The following is a 22209-nucleotide window of genomic DNA, read 5'->3' as shown; positions in this document are numbered from 1 at the left end:
AGGCTGCACAAGCTCCTATTTTTCTAGCAGCTTCCACAGTGCCTGCTCAGGTCTCAGAGGAAGCAAATGCTTTTGTGATGATGTTTGTTTGGATTAGACATTTACTGAAATATTTGAAGGTGAAAGTAAATTCCAGAAAAGTTCCAAAAATTTCTTAAATTGAGAGAATTTTTCCCATATTAATGACCTTAGATCAGATCTGTGTTTTGAAATGTCACAATAAATGCAACACCGCCGAGCTGTTGGCAAGCTTCCCAAGTGATTCCGTACTGACTCAGACTTTTGTGGGACTGATTTAGTTTTTGAGGCATTCAGCTTCTTTGTGCTTTCTCCATTTACTTTTCTAGGTGAATGGCTTATGAGGATGTAATGAATAGAAAACACACTTATTAAAATACATTCCTGGGAACTTCGCTCAGAAACATGAATGTGTAATGAATATATAAAGCCTGCTGCTGGGGACTAATCCCAACCCGATCAGAAAGCAAGAAATAATCCATCGGGCAAGTAGTTATTGCCTAATGGGAAAAATCAAAAAGGAGGAAAATATTTTAGTGAAATAAATTCCAGAGACCTGAATAAGCCAATGAAGAGACACACAGAATTTTGAAACACCATTCTGGAAAAGTCTGTACGTGGAGTTTATTTCTATAGGAAGCAGTGAGATACCATGGAAAGAACAGTAGGCGGAAAGAACAGGCTTACCCATCAACCAGCTGTGTGGTTTTTGTACCTCCTTTGACCTCTCTGTGTCTCAATTCCTTACCTGTAGAAGAGGGTCTTTAAGATCACTTCCGGCTTCCATATTGATTCTCCAGGCCTGTGACTAGTATTGAAGCAGTCTTCTCAAAAGTCTGGGTTTGGAAAACACAGAATGTATAGGCTCATTTCAAAATGGAGTTGTTAAAGGGGCACTTGGCTGGCTCAATCAGTGGAGCGTGTGGCTCTTGATCTTGGGGTTGTGAGTTTGAGAGCCCCATGTTGGGTGTGGAGATGGCTTAAAAATAAAATCTTAAAGAAAAAAAAAAAAGGAATTAAAAGTCACCCAGGCCAATGTATTGATGGGTGGCCAGTCATGGGCAGAGCTCAGAACAAATGGAGATATGATGTCCTTGGTGAAGCCACACACTGAGGTTTTATAACTGTGGATAATCGAATTGTACAAACATTGATTTGCAAGGTGCTTACTATGTGCCAAGTTTCAAATCTGCTTCCCTGGCTTTCTTCTCTGCACAACAGTGAAAACATTCACTTGGGCGTGAGGCAGAATCCTAAGAAATTTGCCTTAGTTTGCTTTGGAGCTCCAATGGCCCTGCCCTGCCCTTAGTGTGCTCAAACCACTCTCCAAGACTGTCTTTTCCAGGCCAGGACTCTGCTTTGATAATGAATCTCAAATGTGCTCTCAACACTGGGGCAATCTGCTTTCACTAGTCATTACTTAATTCTTTCTTCACACGTGTCCCAAGCTCTCACACACACTCACCTTGCCCCATGGTCACTGAGAAAATGGAAGCCGTTAGATGTTTCCTGTCTTCCCAACAGCCAATCTACAAGGTGACTTCTTCCCCACTGCCCTGGAGGGAGTGCCCCTCTACCTAACGTTCTGTTAATTAAACAAGGAGGCCCTTAGACTGAGGTGGCTCTAAGGCCCTGGTGGCCTAGGTAGTAAGCAACCCAAAAGATGGGCCTGTAAATGCCACTAAGGACAACCAATCACAAAACTTCCTTCCCTTCCACCTTTTCCCTGTTAAGTCTCTTCTTGAGCTCCTGTTGGTGGAGTGCTCCCAGCTCCTTTCTGTCTGGTGCCGCCTCATTCAAATCCATTTTTGCTCATATAAACTCTTCAAGTTAAAAAAAAAATTTTTTTCTTAATGTTGATTCATTTTTTTTTTGAGAGAGAGAGACAGAGATAGAGAGACACAGAAAGAGGGAGACACAGAATCTGAAGCAGGCTCCAGGCTCCAAGCTGTCAGCACAGAGCCTGCTGCAGGGCTCGAACCCATAGACTGTGAGACCATGACCTGAGCCGAAGTTGGATGCTTAACAGACTGAGCCACCCAGGTGCCCCTAAACCCTTAAAGTTTTTAAATAGGTCTCAGTTTCTCTCTTAACACTACAAACACATGTGTTGGGTTCACTTCCCTCTTGCCTTCTCAAAGCTTCCCCCCCTTAAAAAAAAATGTTTATTTTTGAGAGAGCGAGAGAGTGGGGGAGGGGCAGAGAGAGAGAAAGAGCATCCGAAGTGGGCTTTGCACTGACAGGAGAGAGCCCGATGTGGGGCTTCTACTCACAAACCGGAGATCATGACCTAAGCCGCTCAACTGACTGAGCTTCCCAGGCATCCCCCACCCCCACTTATTTTTTTAAAGTTTATTTATTTTGAGAGAGAGAGAGTGTGAACACAAGTGGGGGAGAGGGAGAGAGAGAGAGAGAGAGAGAGAGAGAGAGAGAGAATCCCAAGCACGCTCCTCGATGTCAGCACAGGGCCCAATGCTAGGCTCGATCTCATGACCCTGAGATCGTGATCTGAGTCAAAGTCAAGAGTCAAATGATTAACCGTCTGAGCCACCCAGGTGCTCCTGCTCTCTTTTTTAATCACCCCCTGTTTCTTCAGCTTTTCCCCTCCCCTACTGTCCCAGTCTTACCAGCATATGAATCATAACCGTGTCTTTTCTCCTTTAAAAATCAAAACGAACAAAAAGAAACACAATCCAAACACTCTGTTGAGCCTTCTAAATCTCCTTAAGATTTGCCTACATATCTGAATTTCCTTCAAACCACTCCAGGCTGGCTGTGGCCCCTACCCCCCCATCACACTTGCTTTGCTAAGGTCACTGTACTGGGTTGAATGGTAACCCCCCAAAAGATATTTGAGTCCTAACCCCTGAAACTGTGAATGTGAACCTATTTGGAAAAAGATGTAATTAAGTTAAGGATCTGGAGATGAGATCATCCAGGACTTAGGGTGGGCCCCAAGTCCAATGACAAATGCCCTTACAAGAGAAAGGCAGGGGGGGAGTTGGGACATGGGAGAGACCTAGGAGATAAGGCCGTGTGAAAATGGAGGTGGAGAGGAGAGTGATGTGTTTATAAGCCAAGAAATGCCACAGACTACTAGCAGTCAACAGAATCTGGAAGAAGCCTGGAAAGATTCCCCTCTAGAGCTTTCAAAGGAAGGGCAGCTTTGCTTGATTTGGGACTTCCGGTCTCCAGAACTCTGAGAATAAATTTATGCTGCCTTAAACCACCACATGGTGGTAATTTGTAATGGCGGCCCTAGGAAACTAATGACCAATGAACTCCATGTTGCAGAATTCCAAACACCATACCATCTCCATCTTCCATTTTGCAGCAGTATTTGACTCAGCTGACTGTTCCTTCTTGGAGCATCTTATGGTCCTGGCTTCCAGAGAACCACTTCTTGTTGGGTTCTCTCTTCTCTTTGTGAATGCTTTATCTCAGGGTTCTTTGCTAGTTTTCTGCTTCCACTTAACCTCTAAATGTGTACTCTCCCTGCTCTATATTCTCTCAAGTAAATCCCACTCACACCTGTGGCTCTAAATATCCTCCACATACTGAAGGTTCTCGAACTGATGCCTCCAACGTGGAGCTGCTGAGAGTTTCAGTCATGTGTATCCCATGCCTCCTTGACACAGCAGCCTCAGTGTTCCGGTGACACCATTTATGAGCCAACACACATGCACAAAACAGGACTTCTGAGCTTCACCAAACACTCCTCCTGCCTGCCCTCTAGAAAACTCCTCTGGTTTCCACATCTGAAGAAATGGCAGCCCTCTCCACCCAACACGATTGCTCTACCACCAACCTGGGAGTCATTTTTCCCTACTCTCAGATCCAGTTCCTAAGCAAATCTTGTCAATTTAATATGCAAGCTATATCTCGATTCCATTCACTTCTCTTTATCTCTACTGTCACCATCCTGGGACCACACGACATATCTACCTGGTCTCTTGAAATAGCTTCTGAGTGATTCTCCATACAGCAGCCAGTACTCTTAGCAGATTCTGCTGTGCCTCTACTTAAAGTCCTTCAAAGGATTCCCATTGAACTGAGCATGAAATCCAGACTGTGTGTGACCTTGCCCTGCCTTCTGTCCATCTTTCTCCCTCTGCTCCATCCACAGTGGATCTTCCTTAGGCTCCTTAAGATTCCTCAAGAACTTGCAAGTTTTTCCTAACCTTGGACCATCTCTGCCTGGGATTCTGTCCCCCACACTCTGTGCCTTCAGCTCACTTCCTCAGGGAGGACTCCCTGATAGCACCCCCCCCCCCCCCTATTTTACATCGGCTTCTCCTGTTCTTTTCTCTCACAGAACTCAATCTTTTCCACCACGGCATTTGACACAATCTGTAATTACACATTTGATCATGTGTTTATTTATTTACTGTCTTCCCCACTGGGTTGCTTCCAGAAAGCAGCTGGGACTGTGTCTGTTTCTCTTCGCTGAACACAGAGCGCCTAGCTCAGGGGCAGCCACGACAAGATGCTCCATAAACATGCGTTGAATGAATTCCCTCTCTTCTAGCAAATGTGTATTTTAGCAGGAACGCTCATCAGGTGGGAGCACTTTCATCCAAAAGAAAAAAGAAATGACAAACATCTAAATTTTATGAAAACCCGAAGACTTTGTTTTACAAACATATAAATTATTTTATTTACAAAGCCATGTTACAAAAAAAAAAAAAAGCAAAAAAAAAAAAAAAATTACAATCGCTCACTGGAGAATGTCTCCAGGCCTGGTGCTGAAACCATGGCAGTATCAATAGATACGTGTTTGTTCTTTCCTTTTAAAACTGTAAGCCATAGAATTTACTATTTACACCTACTTTAGACATTTATTCTGCTTACAATATCACAGGCATGGAATGAATTCTATCTGGTAGTGCTAATATGTAAAGGTATGGGACAAAGAAGGAAAATACTTAGTGTTACAAAATATGGATCGTAGAAAAGAAACCCACTCCACAAGTGTGGCATTTGTTTAGAATGTTTGGACATGCTTTCTCCAAAATTCTTCTGGAAAAGGTTCTAAAAATCGGTAGTAGGAAAGGACAAATGAGCAGGTGCAAATTCTTGTCTGTGCAACAACAGTTATTGAATATACCCCATGACTGACCAGCTACGTGAAACCCACAGAGTTTTGTTAAAGTGCCATGGGCCGACGGCATAACAAAATATAAGGTGTAAATAGAAAATTTCTTTTTTTCCTTTTTGAAAACAAGAGTTCACTGAGAATCAGCAATAATAGAATATGCTGTAGAAACTATTCTCTACAAAGGTTGATCAGCATTATTTACAATTGGTACATTGATACAAAAGAAGGCATACAAGTTATCCAAGTCGCTTTTTTTTATGGCTGACAGGTCTATGCATTGTGTTATGCTTAACAACCAGAGCTTTCGAGCCTCTATGGCTGGCGACAAGTCACGAGATCTTCAGGTAGATGGGGGGTGGGGTGGAGGTGGTGGTGATGTGTGTGTGTGTGTGTGTGTGTGTGCAGTCAAGGGGCTGGGAAGGGAGGGGTTGGGGGGGATGAGCAGAAGTACCCAAAGGAGATCACCCTAATAATGCTTAATAGGCTGGTCCAGTTGAACTCCATTAAAACAAACCCAAAGAAAACCTTTTATTTGCATTCCACTTTTCAAGCTGTGAGTTTTTAATACATCGTTAAAAAGTAAACCTGTGGTTGATTGTGAAGGAAGAAACACCGTGGGTTTTCCCTTTTTTGCTCAGTTTTCCAGCAATGTCCTCACCTTGGTCAGAGCCAGTCTTTCACCAAGTAAGCAGCATCGGTGGGGGGCCTCTTTATTCCAGCTTGCAATTCCAGATGGAGACAGCTCACACATCGAAACCTATTGAATTGCTCCGTTAGTCCCTGTCGAGACATTATTTCTCAGAAGCAGCCACTTAATCTCTCAACCTTTGTTTTCCCTCTTCGAGTGTAAGAGTTTATAACTCAGAGGGTTATTTTGTTGCTGAGATTTTTTTTTTGTTTTTGTTACTCCTGCAAGTTTTTACAACTTAAAATAAATTATAAACAAAACAAAAAAAAACCAACAGACTTCTTAAAACCGAACAAGACAAAAGTTGTGCAAAAATAACAAAGATATGTACATACTTTTCAGTTGGAATAAATGTACAATAAAAACATAATTCAAAGAACATTTTAAAAATATAAACATTGCTTAAACTTTCCTACGTTTCATATTGTTTCTGAAACTATTCTGGTCAGTTAGCTCTGTAATATAGTAAAACATAAATTATTACAAAATTAACACTATAAAAATTTACTTTAAGAATATCTTCTAAACTTTTTTCCAAAGGGTCTAACCTGTTTATAATTTCTTAAACATTTATAAGTCTTAAAATCTGCCTTAACTTTTTTTTTTTTAAAAAAGAAAGAGTAACCATCTTCCCTTCAATTTGCAGTCTCTTTTTCCCAAGACGTAAATAAACCAGCATATAAGTGCACTTTTAACACTGTAGAAATAAAAATGAAATCGTCTGAACTAATGTCCTGGTACCTAATATCAACTCCTGATTTTTAAAAAAATCTTCATTTTATATTAAAAATTTTAGGAATCCTATAAGAAACACTGTCAGTGCAATTCCATTGATACAAATCACTCCGTTTGCTTCCCGTCTTCCCAAAATCTAATGTGGTGAAACTTAACAGTAGTCTGATCTTTGGGTTGAGGGGATGGGGAAGAAAAGGGGAACTTGAGGGCCGGGATGAGGGTTTGGGTCCAGCTGTAAAACTGGCATTCATTTCTGATTTAGGGATGAAGCAAAACTTCCTAGGATCTCTTGCTATTATCTCGTCCGCAAAGTTTCATGATTAATAGCGCAGGATGCCTGTGTCATATTGTGAATTCCTGATTATGATTCCCTCTTAGAGCTAATCGTATTGCTACTTCTTTCAAAACTCCAGTGTGAACAGTTTTGTAGCTGCAGGGCTCTGGCTTCTTTCTTCCCTCTCTTCCAAATGGCTCTTCCTCATTAGGCGGTGGCTGGGCTTACTATGCCTTTCTGGGGGTGGGGGTGCTGCGAGTCGGGGCTTGTGATAACCTAGTATAAGCTGATCTATGGGAATGCTGATTGCACGGGACCCTGGGGCCCAGGGCACGGAGGGGCCCAGGGCACGGAGGGGCGCAGGCAGTGCTAGTATTTATTCTCACCAGGCGTTGGATACTTAACCCTCCACGGAAGCTTTCCCTCAGACCCTTCCTGCACCCCCACCCTTGCGTTTTCTCCTCTTGCCTGGCCCCGGAGGGCAGCTTAGGAACCTCCATCGCTGTGGGCACTGGGGTCTCGTGCCTTTTCCCTGGGATTCCTCCTTCTCTGGCTCACCCAGCTTTGGGGCCCTTGTGCACGGCACCCGGGAAGGGATTTGGCAGCGTGGATTCCTAACAAGCTCCGCTGATCAGTCACCCAGTTTCCTCGGTCTTTTGAGGGATATCTTCCCCTACCCATATGCTCTGCTTCCTGTCACCTTCCAGGCCCATTCCAGCCCCTGTTCCTGACCCAGTATATCCTCTCTGAGCTGCACAGCTGGACAGTGGTATTGGGTAAACGACATAGTTCAGTGGCCGCTTTTCTCCAACTTGCCCACAGCGTCGGGCTCCTACGGTGCTGGTGCAGCGCAGGAACCTGCTGGGGGCGCTCAGCCCGGCCCCGCAGCTCTCCTCTCTCTGCGCCCCAGACACAGGCTGTTTCCCAGCAAAGCCCCTCCCCCAGCACGCTGTCCAGAGGGGAGCTCGTGAGAGCCAGCCCCTTCCCGAAGGCCAGTGGGGACCCCGTGAGCGGCAGGTGGGAGGGGATGGAAGGGACAGGTGGGAGAGGTCGAGGGAAGGAGCACGGCGTGTGCTCAAGTTCAAGAGTTTCAGACAACGCCAACCAGGAACTGACACTTGCAGCGTCTGCTCTCCTGGCTGGAGCAAAAGGATGGTGCGGTAGCAGCATCGGAAGCTATAGAGGGCCGACCCCGAACTTGGAAGAACGCGTACACGTGGCAAATGAAGGAACCGAAACAAAACACTGGTACTGTTTTCTGTGAATCTTAAATTCACGTTCTTTTGCCTTTTGCTTTCTCTTCGGAACTAAAAACCGGTCAATTAAAAAAGGAAGAAGAAAGGCCAGAGCCACCCGCCGGCACAGGAAACAGACTCTCCCCGGCTGCGCACACCCCTCCCTCCTCCTCCCGCCTCAGCCCCGGGTGGCCAGGCATTGGTTTGGAAGTGGCTTCACAGTCTTGTTACGGAAGAGTCCTGATCCTGCCCGTTCTGTTGGTGGTCTTCTAGGAAAGAAAAGAAAAGCTTGTGTAGAAACCACACACTGGGGATTACCCGCAAGAACTCAAGAACGGAGCCTCCGCTTTCTCCGTCTGGTGTGACCCTTAAGGCAACCGTCCCATCTCTTGCCTTGGGCAAAGAAACGAGGCAAATGAGCAAAGGAGGGGCATGTGAGGTGGCCACAAAGATCCTAGCTTGGGGGAAAACACAGGGGCAAACCCCGTGGACATGCATGTGGTGGGGTGGGGGTGTGGTTCCCTTCCCAGAGAGAGAACTGCAATAATTAACCACTTTTTTTTTTTTTTTTGGCCTCTATTCATTTACCTTTTCCTACCTAACCTGTGCACCACACGGAGAATTATCTAAGGAAGAAGTGTAGTGTTGGATTAACATAGAGGCTTCGGGTTCAAGTTACTTAGCCTCTTCGCCCGGGTATCTCCAGTCTGTAACATGAGGCTCATCACTGGTCCTTCACAGGGTTGCTAACAGGTCTATATGTATGTAAAGGGCTCAGCGCGGCACCTGCAGAAAAAGCCACCACAAACGGTGGCTATTTGATTATTATTACATTTGTTAAGGGTGACCGTGTGGCCTCTGGGTGGACCCAGCAACCCGTGCAGGAGGCTTGTCAAGATCAGAGGCAGGTTGCCAGGGCCCAGACCCCTGCCCCCACCTACCCTCCACAGAGGATAGGCTTCAGGTGCTCGGGCACAAAGTGACCCAAAATGATGGAGACGCGCTCCTTGATCTAGGGATACAAAAACGGTTTTCCTATAATCTTCACCCACACACCACCCTGACATCTGTGGGGAGACCTCAAAGGCCGAAATGCAGACAAACACATAGCAATTTGTTCTCTACAAAACCTGTAGCCCGTTGAAGACAACATAACACCACCATACGTTTATTTTTTCCAGTCACGTGTAACCTACAAACCCCCATCCCCTACCCACCCTGGCTTCCCCCAGGGGCACGCACAGTCCCTCGTAGCAAATCATTTGTACACTGACTACTCTCACACCTCGAATTTGTAAAAACTGCTGCATCTACCCTGGATGTTTCCACCAGGAAACCACATCTTGAACAGTAGCTACAGCTCACCAGAGGCCTTGAGAGAGGACTGACTGATGGGTGTCCCTAGAGAGGCCCTGCAGTCAAAACCATTAATTTTCTCAACAACGTTAGGAGTTAGGCATCACCTTTGCTATTTAACAGATGGAAACACTGAGACCCAGAGAAGTTACTCTGCCTAATATCACACAGCTGCTAATAAAAATCGGGGCTCATACTTGTGTGCTATGTGTTAGGCATTTTCTAGAGGCTTTAGGTGAATAGATTAATCTTCACAAAAGCCACAGGAGGTGGGGGCCATTATGATCCCCTTATGGGTGAGGAAACTAAAGCACAGAGAAGTTAAGTAACTCGACCAAGGGCACACAGCTACTAACCAGAAGGCCTAGCTTTGGAAGCCAGGAAGCTTTGTTCTTAGCTGGAGCAGAGATGCGAGCTAGGGTCTGCCCCACTGCCCATGCCTCTGCGTTGGTGACCCTGTGCACGTCCCCCTCAGTACCTTACCTGTCGGCTGTGTCCTGGACTGGATATGCTTGAAGGACTGGACTGTGACAAAGGTAGGCTGCTATTTTTCCCAACCTGAAAGACACCAGCGAGGCCCACTCAGATCCGCCAGCCCGTGAAAGACTCCCGGGACCCTGCGCCGCCCAGGGTACAAGAGCGCCATCCCTCCCTCCGAGCGGTGCATGGCTAGTGTTTCCATCTCAGATGGGAGAGGAGATGAAAATGCCTCGGGGGGCATCTTGCTGACACCCTTCCCGTCCCAGAGAGAAAGCAGAATGGAGGGGAACTCTTCATTCTGCTTCCCAGATGTAGACCGTTCCAGGGGGTGAGGATAAAGGCATCTGGCAAGAGGCCTGGCCCCTCCTGGGGGGGGCATTTAACCCTGCAGAGGCCCCAGCTTTTCCATCCCTGACCTCGCAGAGCAGTCCCAGACCCATCTGGTTTCTGGCTCAGAGTCCCTTGGACTAGCTCAGGATAAAAGCCTGCCTCTTTTTCTGGGTCAGTTTTCTTGGCCAGAAGACATAGCCAACACCTTGCTATTCTTCAGAAAACAAGACAAACGGTGCTGGGGGCAGGTGGGTGTGGCTATGGGGCTCCTTCCCTTTCTCTGTGACCGTCCTGGGCACCTGGGGAGCTGGTTCCTCAGGTGATTACCCTTCTGGCAGGCAGCTCCTCCTGGAGCCTATAGAGACCTATAGAGAGCATCGTCCTCTACGTTAACTCACCTTTGCATAAAGACGCTTGCCTTACATTGGCAGTCTTGTTATGGTTCAATTTAATATCTCTGTGGGAATTCTGGTCTTATGCTTCCCAGATACAGTTTAAGAGAGCCCCATTTGGTTCCCAAAGCCCATACCTTGAATTTCTCAACCTATGTTATGCTTCTCCAGTCTCCTAACGGGATCAACACTGATTGCAAAGGCCTTTCCCCCAACACTTGGAGATCACCAGTGGTGACCCTGGACAAAGCCTTTTCTTTCTTTAAAAAAAAAAATTTTTTTTTTTTAACATTTATTTATTTTGAGAGACAGAGAGACAAACCATGAGCAGGGGAGGGGCAGAGAGAGAGGGAGACACAGAATTTGAAGCAGGCTCCAGGCTCTGAGCTGTCAGGACAGAGCCCGATGTGGGGCTTCAACTCACAAAACACGGGATCATGACCTGAGCTGAAGTCAGATGCTTAACCGACTGAGCCACCCAGGTGCCCCTGGACAAAGCCTTTTCTTAATGGCCTGGTGACAAGCACCCAGGCAAGTATTGCCTGCATTAGGGAGCCAGTGCTGGCTAGATCAAGGCAGCTGTTCAAGTAATCTGCTTTTTTGATTTCCCTCCTGATAAATACTCTGCTGGAGGCTCGTCTGCTCCTTTCAGGACTAATGCATTGTGTCTACTAAACTTTTTCGTTCACTCATTTTTGACTAATTCATTGTGTTTACTAAATATTTCATAGAGTCCTGCTGACCCAAGAACAAACAGGGCAACATTAACACAGAGGCATGGGGGTTAAGAGTCTAGACTCCAGAGTCAAATTGCCTAGGTTGAAATCTCAGCCCTACTATTTACTTGCTGTGTGACTTTGGGCACATTGTTTAACCTTCCTGTGCCTCGGTTTACTCATTTGTAAAATGGGGGTAATAACAGGTAACAATGAAAGGAATTAATATATCTGAAGTGCTTGGAACAGAGCCCATCCCAGAAGTAAGTGTTAGCGGCTAGAACTTTATATAAAGTGGGTGACACTAGGTGCACCTGGGTGGCTCAGTCGGTTAAGTGCCTGACTTTTGATTTTGGCTCAGGTCGTGATCTCACGGTTCATGAGTTTGAGTCCCACACTGGGTGTTGTGCTGACAGCACAGAGCCTCCTTGGGATTCTCTCTTCCTCTCTCACTGACCCTCCCCGGCTCTCTCTCTTTCAAAATAAATATATAAATAAATAAAAACTTTTAAAAATAAAATGGGTGACACTATAGCCTTGTTGCTCAGGGTGTGGCCTGTAAGCCAGAGAGTGGCACCCCAGACCTGTTGACAAAGAGTCTGCAGGTTCATAAGACCCCCAGGGGCTGCCTGTGCAAGTTCAAGTTTAGAAAGCCCTGGTTCTACCCTTCATCCTGAGGCCTGGAGGTGGCCCGGACCAGCAGCTTAGTCTGTGGGTGCCAGCCCCTTTCCTCTGCACCCCTGGAATTGGGGGCGGGAGGGGTCAGATGGTGGCGCATCTGCAGCAGCCACAGGGCTCTAGTGGGAGGACCTACATCTCCCCCTGTCTCCCCTTGGCCTCAGTGTGCAGCCTGTCTGGCCCCCGAGATCCAAACGTGCGGTTTCTCAGGTGTTTACCTGTGATTTGTGAACCACCCCCCCAGATGTTCTCTTTGTGAGGTTGTAACAAGTCTCATATAAAGATGACATAAAAATTAAAACATCTGTTTAACTGCCTCTCATCCCTCCATAGTCCTCTTCCCTAGACAGGGCTGGCCTTAGGGTCCGGCCCACTTCATTCTAAATGTGGGCAGCTGTAGCCCCCTGTCCGCCCTGCTGCCCCGGTGGGGCTCAGGCTCGGGGCGGGCCCTCCCACCACCTCTGCCCTCTCCTAGCAGAGTCTGGAGGGGGTGGGCCTTTGCTAAGTAGCTCCCCCGCCTGGGGGAAAAGATCAGATTTGAGGATGGCTGGTCTTGGGCTCTTCTCAGACCACGCCCCACTTTCCCAGACTTCCTCACAACACACCCTCCTATTTGCATGTGGCATGGACCCTTCTGTGCCTATAGGTGTGAGATGCAGTTTTATCATAGGAGGAGGTGGGGCCGAGGTTGCCTGGAAGAGTGGGGACAGCCAGTCACCCCGGGAGGCAGTAGCACCGCCTACCATAGCCCAGGTGGCCCGGGTCATCACTGGACCTGCCTGGGCCTCGGGCTCTCACGGAGGGGATTCCCATAGACCAGATGTAATGAAATGGTGCTCAAAACTCAAGATCCAAAAGCGACAGAAGAGGAGGCGGAGCTCAGACTCTCCCTGTGCCTCAGCGTCCCCATCTGTAGAGTGGTGCTGACAATTGCACCGACTGCGCTGGGTGGTGAGGTTTAAAGTAAGTGACATGCGCGCAGCGCTCGCTCGCGACAGCTTACTTAGCACGCAGCGGCAAAGTACTCGTCAACTACTCGGTTCTCGGAACGGAGGCTGCTCTGTTACCTGAGCTACCTGGCTGAGCAGGGGCGCTGCCCAGCTCCCTCTGCCCCCCCCAGAGCCCGTGAAGGCAGCGCCGGGAGGCCCCTGGAAACACGGGTCCCTTACCTGCCGAGAGGAGGTGCTGTTAACGGGATCGGGCACCGGTGCGAGAAGGCCGGGTGGGTTCTTTTTGTGAACGCTATTCATACCAGGCATTTTAGTGATTTTACAGGCTTTGCTACTAGAACTCGAGTTCTTACGCTTTTTTCCTTCTGATTTGTCAAAAGAGAGGGGCAGCGAAGACACGGCATTGTGTGAGGCCAGAGAGAGGTCCCCTGCAAGGGAGGGCACAGAGAGGGGACAGGAGTCACTGCTGCCGCCCACCGAGCCCACGTGTCTCACTATGTCCGCGGGGCCACTGGGCAGCGAGGTCCGTCCTGAGGGCTCCAGTTTGGCACTGAGTGGGCTCACCCCATTGTTGGAGTTGTGCACAGACAGACTGTTATAGGGAGGGGCCGCCTGATAGGAGTTCAAAGCTGAACTGGCATTCAACACACAGTTCTTTTTGTGGGGCCCTGATAATGGAGACGAGAGGGATGTCTGCAAGGATAATGAGGAGGAGGAGGAGGAAGTCGAAGGCTGCGGCTTCCTCTTTTTGTTACTTGGAGACTCGTCGCTACGGGCAGACAGGTCTTTGACTTTTGAGGATTTGCTGGTTTTGGTTTTGGATGGCTTGTGGGATGGGGAAGGGATGGCGGCTGGTATCGGGGACACGGCGGATGGGGCCTTGAAGGTTGAGTCCATGATGCTGAGGGTTGCAGCCACATGGGGGAAAGCTGTGGTGTGTGACATGAGGGCGCTCGGGTCCGGCGACGCCACAAAAGCTGCGTTTGAGAGCATGGCTGATGTCATTATGTAAGAAGAGGTGAGTCTCGAGCTGATGGGGGCTGAAGGAAGATACACAGCACTGGGGTTGCTGAAAGGCTGTAAAACGGATGCTGGAACGGGGGTGGAGGTGTGGGCTGCTGGCGAGGGCATGGGGCTATCTGCCGCAGGAGGGATCTTCCTAAACATGAGAGAAGAGTGAGAGAGAAACCGTGAGAAACAGGCTTGGCACTGCTCCAGAGGCTCGAGTAAGCGTGAGCCTCAGGGCTACAGAGGAACCCCAGTAGAACCAGACTATGGAGGATGAAGCCTTGGAGGATGGCGGACTCTGAATTATGGCCCTTCCCTGTGGCTCCCCCCATTGCAACATCCAGCAACCTATATTGAATGCTTTCAGGTTTTCACATCCTTGTCTCCACGCTTGGCTACTGGATAATGGCTGATTTGGCTTCGTGAATAAAGGCGAATGTTATTTAGAATAGAAATTTCCCCAACAGTGTTCTCGCTCTCTTTTTTTTTTTTTTTTTTTTTTCTGGCAGTGATGAAGGTGGTTTTTAATGAGCAGTAGTCATTTCACAGTTAGGTCCTGGCTTGAAGTAAGAGGTGTGAGAACAGGGCTTTGCCACCGGCACCCCGGGGTCACCCCTGCACACTGCCGCTCAGGGCTTCCCAGCCCCTCCTGTGCCCTGCCTCCCCCCGCTGCTCCCAGGCCAGCATTCTCGGGCCTTTGCTGCCTGCAGGCTCCGGTTTACTCCAGAGAGGCGTGTCCACGTGAGCCTGGGGCTGCTGTTGCCGATTTATTTCTATTCACCTCACCCAACCTTGGCTCTCGCTCTGGGGAGCTACAGTGGGGGTGTGGCTGCCCTCCCACAGGCCTCCCCATCTCTGTGTCAGGGTGAGGTGAGAAGATAGGGACCCGCATGTATCCAGACAAGGGGATCGGGACTTTTGACTTTGTTCTGAAGACAGATGCAGGATGTGGGCACAGGAGAACACAAGGTCGGGGGGAGGGGGGGTCTTCCAGGAGGTTGGGGGTCCCTGGGAGCAAACTCCCTGTCTCCTGTACTCTGTGGAACCAAGGGCAGCACCCAGTGGCGGGTCACTCTTGGGGCCTGCCTATAAACTCTGTCTTTTGACTCCCATGTCCAAACCATGGCCTAGGTCAATATTGCTGCTACTCTGGGAACCAGGAGGAGGAGCATAGGGGCTTTGGGGGTCACCGTTCGTTCCTGATTTTATTCTGCAGGAAGGGATACTGACCTCAGGAGCCAGGTGAGTATTTTCAAACGGGCTCTTTCCTAGTTCTCCCCTTGCTCCCCGCCCCCCACCCCCCGCTTTTGCCTGGAAATCATTTTCAGTGTAGCTGAGACCCCAACCCCACCCCAGCAGTTAGGAACTAGCTCTCTTTCTTTGAAAGTGGTACTTGAAGGTGGGCAGGCTTGGGGCCTGCACCCCCATAGCTTCGAGCAAGACGTGAGACGAGGCCTCTCGAAAGCCCTTCTGTCCTTGGAGGCCACTCTCTTGGCTGCAGCAGCAGGACGAGGCCCCACTGTGAAGGAAATGCCTCTCCTAGCGCTGCCCTGAAGATTCAGTGTCCTGCCTGCAATTTGGTGGAGCCTATGGTTTCCATCTTTAGGGTGGAATCCAGAGGAGTCCTTGAATACAGAAGCACAGTGTCCTTGAAAACATCAGATCAAACAGATCAAATATAAGAGAAAAGTGTTGCCAAATCCACTGTGGCCACGATGACGTTCGAAAATCTACTTTTTCTTAGGCCTAAAGAACGTAAAAGATCCTGTCCACACTAAATCAGTGCTACGTTAGTTCTTGTTGCAATGAACTAATGAGTGAATGGATGGATGGATGGATGGATGGGTGGGTAGGTGGGTGGGTGGCTGGATGGGTGGGCAGGTGAATTCTCAGCAGCAACATAACTAAGCATGCTGGGCAAGGACTCCCATGATATCAGACCGGAAAGGTCTAGACACGCCCTTAAAACTGTCTGGCACTGCACAACCCCTTCCTGACGCTTTAGGGGCGATTCCTTGGAACGTGTGGCATGAGCACACTCTCCCTGCTGTCTCTGTTCCTGGCTGTGGTGCCACAGGCAATCCACTCCATCTTTCCCTGACTCAAGTTTCTTACTAGCTAAAATGTGGATAGAAATACACGTGGGCAGAGGTTTTCAGTTACTTGTAATAAATGTTATTTTCTGAATACCAGATGGCTCATTTAGAGAGGACCCCAATCAGTGCCCTTCAGTGGGATCTACTCTGAACGTCCCAATTTGTAACTTTCCCATTCAATAGTATAAATGTGTGCTTCAACTTGTGTGGACAAGCAGGGCTGAAGTCCCCAGTCTTGCTCAGCTGGCACTCAGGACTGGGATGGATGCTACTTTTTAGCCTACTCTCTATCCCTTTCCTTCTTTTCCCGCACTAATCATAAGTGGATAGCAGAGGCAGAGGGGAGAGAGGGCAGGGGAGTGAGGGGCATGTGGAGGCTCACTGTCCCGGGGGGCCCCTCCCCCTCCCCCCCCATCCCGTGCTAAATAGTTTATATGTTTTTCTAGGTGCCAAATGGCAGCGGATTTCAGCTTTGCGGACTGTGCCCTGGTTTAAACTTTGCACGCCGGCCTAGGGAAGTCCCGTACAAAAGCCCACAGATGCGCATAAATTACTGACAGTGCCCATCCTCCCCTGCCAGCTGGCATGGAGATCCAGATGCTGACCTGGCTGAAAGAGAATACTGTGTTGGCGTCTCCTGATGCAGAGTTAAATGCTTGTTAAAGAAAAAAGAGTCTTGGCCGTTCCTTTTCTTCCTAATGTCTTCCACGCCCCCATCGGCTGCCATCCCTCCAGGTTCGGGCCCGTCGGGGCCTGGGGTTTGGGCAGCGAGGTTGAGAGGGCAGCGGGGTGCTACGCTTTCCAGAGTTGACACCCAGGCAGCCCCAATGTTGCTCAGTGACAGCAGATTGGTTAGGCAAGTCCTGAAAAGGGGGGAGGGACCTGACGCCCTGTGGCTCGGGTTTCTGTGCCTGAGGAGGAAAGGAATATGGAGCTTGAGCTGACAGGACACCAGGTAGCGAAATACAGATCAACACATTCCTTCCACGTGTCCGGGATTTACACTTCCACAACACAGGAGAGCAAAGAGCGGAAAGAATCACCGGGGCGGGCTGCCATCTTGGGGGAACAAGTGCAGAAGGATAAACAACCAAATAACAGAACACGGTAACCCCGCATGCAGCGCCCGTGTGTTGGCGTTTAGAATGGACACAGGCAGAAACCAAGGGTGCCTTTTAGACACTCTGAACAGTCGCTTCAGTGGGAAGAAACGATAAGCTTCTCTTGTGGCCCTTTCCTACTTTGTAGCAAGTGTCAACGTGGAGTCCACTAGGCCAGTTTACGGCACATACTGTGGGGCTTGTTTCTGCTATGAGCTTGGGTCCGGAAGCTCTTTGGGCGTCGTGGTGAAAGGGGCTGCCTGGGAGAGAGGAGGGAAGCTGGGGGAGGGGCAAGCTCTGAATTCTGTTCCCAGGCCCACCACCCACAGCACCCTCGCGTGTCTCAGGAAAGCCTTCCTGCCCTTCCTGGGCTTCCCTGGGCAGGCAGGGTGAGGGGTTTGGCGTTGGCCTTTCCCGGGCCTAGACCTGAGGGATCCATGACTCTAATGGGTTGTGAGGTCTTAAGAACTCACCTGGGTAGGGGTGGGGGTGGGGGCTGCCAGTGGGCTTGAGTGGCCGGCACTGGTGCTCCTTATGTGCCGTGGTTGGAGAGGGTCTAGCTTGTCATTCTCTCATAGTGGCATTTGCCTAAATCAGGAAGTTTTCTTCCCTTTTTATGACTCTCCTATTGGGAGGTGTTGGAGAACAAAGGGGGCTCAGAGAGATGGAATAGAAGCTGGGGTTTAGGGTGGAGAGAAACACAGGGAGAGGCGAGGAGAGAGATCTAGCTAGGTGGGAAGGGCCAAAGACAAGCTTAACCAACTTCAAACATCACCTGGGCTCTGCCTTGTTGGCCGCTGTACATATTTTTTCCACAGGACATTAAACAATTAGAAATTGGTCCATAACCATAGTGAAGTTTTTAGCATTGACACTGTAGCATTGACATTACAAACAGAGGCATATTCTTAGTATCCTTAGATGTTCTCAGTCAGAGCATAAAGGCCCTTTAACACTCTTGCATACACGAGATCTTATCTACTACTCTTTTCACCTAGTTTAGAAGATTACCAACAGAAAAATGATCTCCAAAGAAAGACAAAGCATACCATATATCCAACGCATCTCTGAAAAACTGGGGGCAAGGCATTAAGAAGCGCTGACATTAAAGAATTAATCATGGATCCTGTTCTCAGAATCATTGTGCTCTACGAAAAGCCAACTACCAACATTGATCTAGAAAGCTGGGGTTCAGACCATGGTGGGGCAGCTCTGAGCACATACAGCACGAAAACTGCGCACTTACTTCCACATCTGGGAATTCAAGTGTTTTTCTACCATGGAGTTTAGTGCGAATCGAAAACGATCCCATCTTCTATCAAACACATAGTACCCTCGTCCCATGAGGCGACTCCCGAATGAGCAAAACTGTGACGAAAAAAAAAAAAACATTTAAATTTTGATTACAGGTTAATAAGCTAATATAGACCATGCAGAGAAAAATAACATTTGCACAAAAACACACAGGGGTACAATTTTACTCAAAATAAAGAAGCAAATAGTTCCGAAGCCAAAAATATTTCTGTGGTGCTTTCGTTTGTGTTTTAGATTTTCTGCAGAACTTGTTGTTATGACTCAACAATAGTGACATTCAGTTTTCTGTGGCACAGAGGGCTACCTTCTCTACACCTGGACCAAACCAGCATTTTAGGGTAAAAAATCCCCGCAAAAAACAAAAAAAACAAAAACAGCAACAAACCAAACCAAACTGAGAACAACCAGCAGCCAGGGTGATTTTTCAGCACCGCCCGCTTACGGTCTCATCCATCCATCTTCTCCGGGGACTCGGCGGTTCCCTGCCTCTCATTACGGTCACAGAAGCTGCTTGTCCTGATGCAATCTGCCATCTGGTTGGAGCTTTCCTATCTGTTGTCAACAGAGCCACTTGACTTCCAACTAGGCTGAACTCCTTCCTTCCCTAGTCCTGACCTCACGTCCGCCTCTCAGCACTTCTAGGCAACATGTCACCACCACCAAGCTTCCATTCGTGCTGTTCTCTCTGCTGGCCACCCCCTTCCCTCTTCTCTTGCAGTCCCAATTCTCCCCTCCCCCAGTGCCGTAATTGCGACTCTCATTCCCAATGGCCCTTATCTGACCAACCTCGCTCCTTTGAGCTCTCACGGCACACCTACTACATACTTTACTACATTTCACCATGGAATCACTACATGGCTGTTGTGTGTGTGTGTGTGTGTGTGTGTGTGTGTGTGTGTGTGTGTGTTTAATGTTTATTTTTGAGAGAGTGAGAGACAGAGCACGAGCAGGGGAATGGCAGAGAGAGAGGGAGACACAGAATGTGAAGCAGGCTCCAGGCTCTGAGCTGTCAGCACAGAGCCTGCTGTGGGGCTTGAACTCACAAGCTGTGAGATCATGACCTGAGCTGAAGTCGGACGCCAACCAACTAAGCCACCCAGGTGCCCCGGCTGTTTAACGTTCTATGTAAATACTGCCTATGCACCTGGCTTGATTATAAAGGTATCAAGACTGAAAACCTCATTCTCCTCTTCCTCCTCAGTATGAGGTTGGTAGGGAAGGGATTTGGGCTAAAGAATGGATTGGAGAGACAAGGTCCCACACAATGTTTATAGCAAATCATCACATTTAAAGCACAGGGCTGAAACATGAGCGGTAAAGATGTTTAATGAACATCACTGGATTATGATGTTAGGGCAGGCAGAAGGCCGGTAGACAGAAACACAAGTGGACTCTGAGAAGGTGGCATGTGGCTGGTCTAGAGCTCAGGCGAGTCTGCATACGACTCTATAACTCAAACACAGCTTCTCCTCTTTCCCCCAGACCTCCCAGCAGCTCCCTGGCCTCCGTCCCAGACACAGTGCTGGGTTTGGACTCATTCCACAAACCCTTCCTGGAACCAGCCTTTGGAACAGTTCTTAGGAGGAAATGCAAGACCTTCCCTTTGTTTTGTTTCTGCTTATGTTTTGGGGGTTTTGCATTAGAATTTTGCCACCCATCAAATCTGGTACTCCTGATGAAAAACTCTTTTCTGCACTCTGATTATCAAGTGCTTACTGATTGAGCAAGAAAATATACAAAGGGGATTCTCCAATGTGGAAGCTGGTCCCCAGCAGCATGTGGGACCTGTTCCAGGTCTAGGCATCTTTTCTTCCTGCATCCCAGTTGCTAAAGACACCCTGAATGACTGTTTCGTTACAAAAAATGATTTAATGTATCAATTGACCATGAGAGAAAGGACAAAGCATAGAAACAATCCATGGCCTTTCCATTTAAATCAGCAGAACATTAAGGGCACACAAATCTGCCCTGCCCAGAGTTGAGCTAATCCACTGTAGCCTGGCAGTTTGTCATTTGGACAAATATCCTGCACTCTGGAGTCTGGCCTTCTGGTAGAGCCCAGTCTCTTTTTTAGACTTGGAAGCTGGAGGCCCTCTATGTCTCTCATGCAATATAGCTGCAAGGTTAAATGCCCCAAGAGGCTCCTGTTCTCGGTCGCACACTGTGCCCTCAGCGGAGCTATAGGTCTTCACTGCACGGGCCACCATGGCAGACTCCACTGGTAGCCGGTCTCATCAACCGCCATCCCACCCCCGCTTCTCCCCACCCTTTCCTTGCTAATGGATCTGCACTTTTGTTCTGATATCTGACATAGAACAGGCAGCATGGAAAGGGGGGTCTCTTCCCAGAACCTTGAGAAGACTCATGGCTACTTTCATCCCGTGTCACTGCAATCCCATCCACCAACTGGTGTAGGAGTGGGCATGTGACCCGTTTCTGCCAGATGTGAATGGAAGCCTGCTGGGGGAGCTCATTGGAAGATTTTCTTCCCCGAGAAATGACAGAAGCTGGCTTCTTAGAAAGACTCCCTTTCCATTCGTCCCTTTCCACTCTTTGGAGAATACTACTGGGTGAGGATGTGACCAGAGCTGTTGCAGACACAGTGAGATCATGTAGGACAGGCAGAAAGGGTTGAAGGGATTCTCCCTCAGAAACACCATATTGCAGGGGCGCCTGGGTGGCTCGGTCGGTTAAGCGTCCGACTTTGGCTCAGGTCATGATCTCACAGTTCATAAGTTCAAGCCCCTCATCAGGCTTTCTGCTGTCAGCACAGAGCCCACTTCAGATCCTCTGTCCTCCCCTCTCTCTGTCCCTCCCCAGCTCTTTCTCTCAAAAATAAATAGACACAGGAAGGAAGGAAGGAAGGAAGGAAGGAAGGAAGGAAGGAAGGAAGGAAGGAAGGAAGGAAGGAAGAAAGGAAAGAAACACCATATTGCAGAGATGCTGAGCCAAGCTTGGAACCACCTATCTCTGGACATCCTGTTAGGTGAGAGGAATAAACAATCATAGTGTATATACACTGTATGGGTTCAATTTTTTATTCCGGGCAGTCAAAGGCATTCCTCATTGTCCCTATTTCTGTACTGGCCAAGCAGCAAAGTCTTAGGCTGCTTGTGAACCACAGGTCAACATCATCCCCAGAAATAGGAAGTGAATTGGCCTTCATTCATCACACAGATAGAAGGGAGGAGGAACTCACTCCATCCTGATGCATGATTGATTTTTTTTTTTAAAGATCTTCTTTCTTTCTTTCTTTATTTATTTATTTATTAAAAATTTTTTTTTTTTTAACATTTATTTTTGGGACAGAGAGAGACAGAGCATGAACGGGGGAGGGGCAGAGAGAGAGGGAGACACAGAATCGGAAACAGGCTCCAGGCTCTGAGCCATCAGCCCAGAGCCCGACGCGGGGCTCGAACTCACGGACCGCGAGATCGTGACCTGGCTGAAGTCGGACGCTTAACCGACTGCGCCACCCAGGCGCCCCAAGATCTTCTTTATTTAAATAACCTCTCCACCCCACACGGGGCTCGAGCTCACAATCCCGAGATGAAAAGTCGCGTGTCTCACTGACTGAGCCAGCCAGGTGCCCGATTCAGGATTGGTTTTATCTACATAGCCCATGACATTGAGGGACAGTCGAAGCTAACCTTGCAGGGCTCAAGCTGGGAGCAGAGCAACCCGGCCATGGGGTCCCACGTTCCAGGACCCCCTGCCTTTAGCTCTGTGATGGTAGCACTA

General features: G+C 48.5%; 1 protein-coding gene across 12 annotated transcripts in view; it reads right to left on the bottom strand.

Moving 5' to 3' along the window:
• Nucleotides 1-5615: 5615 nt before the first annotated feature.
• ATXN7L1 (ataxin 7 like 1) overlaps nucleotides 5616-22209 on the bottom strand; it is a 248244-nt gene continuing 231650 nt past the window's right edge. For 9 of the 12 annotated variants that reach the window (XM_023250261.2, XM_023250263.2, XM_045052266.1 and 6 more), the window contains 5 exons: nucleotides 18401-18522; nucleotides 16660-16965; nucleotides 13170-14109; nucleotides 9888-9962; nucleotides 5616-8317 (listed from right to left, as the gene is read on the bottom strand). In XM_023250261.2, the coding sequence (XP_023106029.2) occupies nucleotides 8276-8317; nucleotides 9888-9962; nucleotides 13170-14109; nucleotides 16660-16965; nucleotides 18401-18522 (1485 nt within the window). In that variant the 3' untranslated portion in view covers nucleotides 5616-8275. The remainder of the gene's footprint in view (nucleotides 8318-9887; nucleotides 9963-13169; nucleotides 14110-16659; nucleotides 16966-18400; nucleotides 18523-22209) is intronic. The other 3 variants (XM_023250262.2, XM_023250264.2, XM_023250265.2) reach the window with 3 other exon arrangements.

The sequence above is a fragment of the Felis catus genome, chromosome A2, assembly GCF_018350175.1.
Source record: "Felis catus isolate Fca126 chromosome A2, F.catus_Fca126_mat1.0, whole genome shotgun sequence".
In the NCBI taxonomy this organism is placed as follows: Eukaryota; Metazoa; Chordata; class Mammalia; order Carnivora; family Felidae; genus Felis; species Felis catus.
Note: the sequence above shows the minus strand (reverse complement) of the source record. Positions and strands in the feature narration are given on the sequence as shown.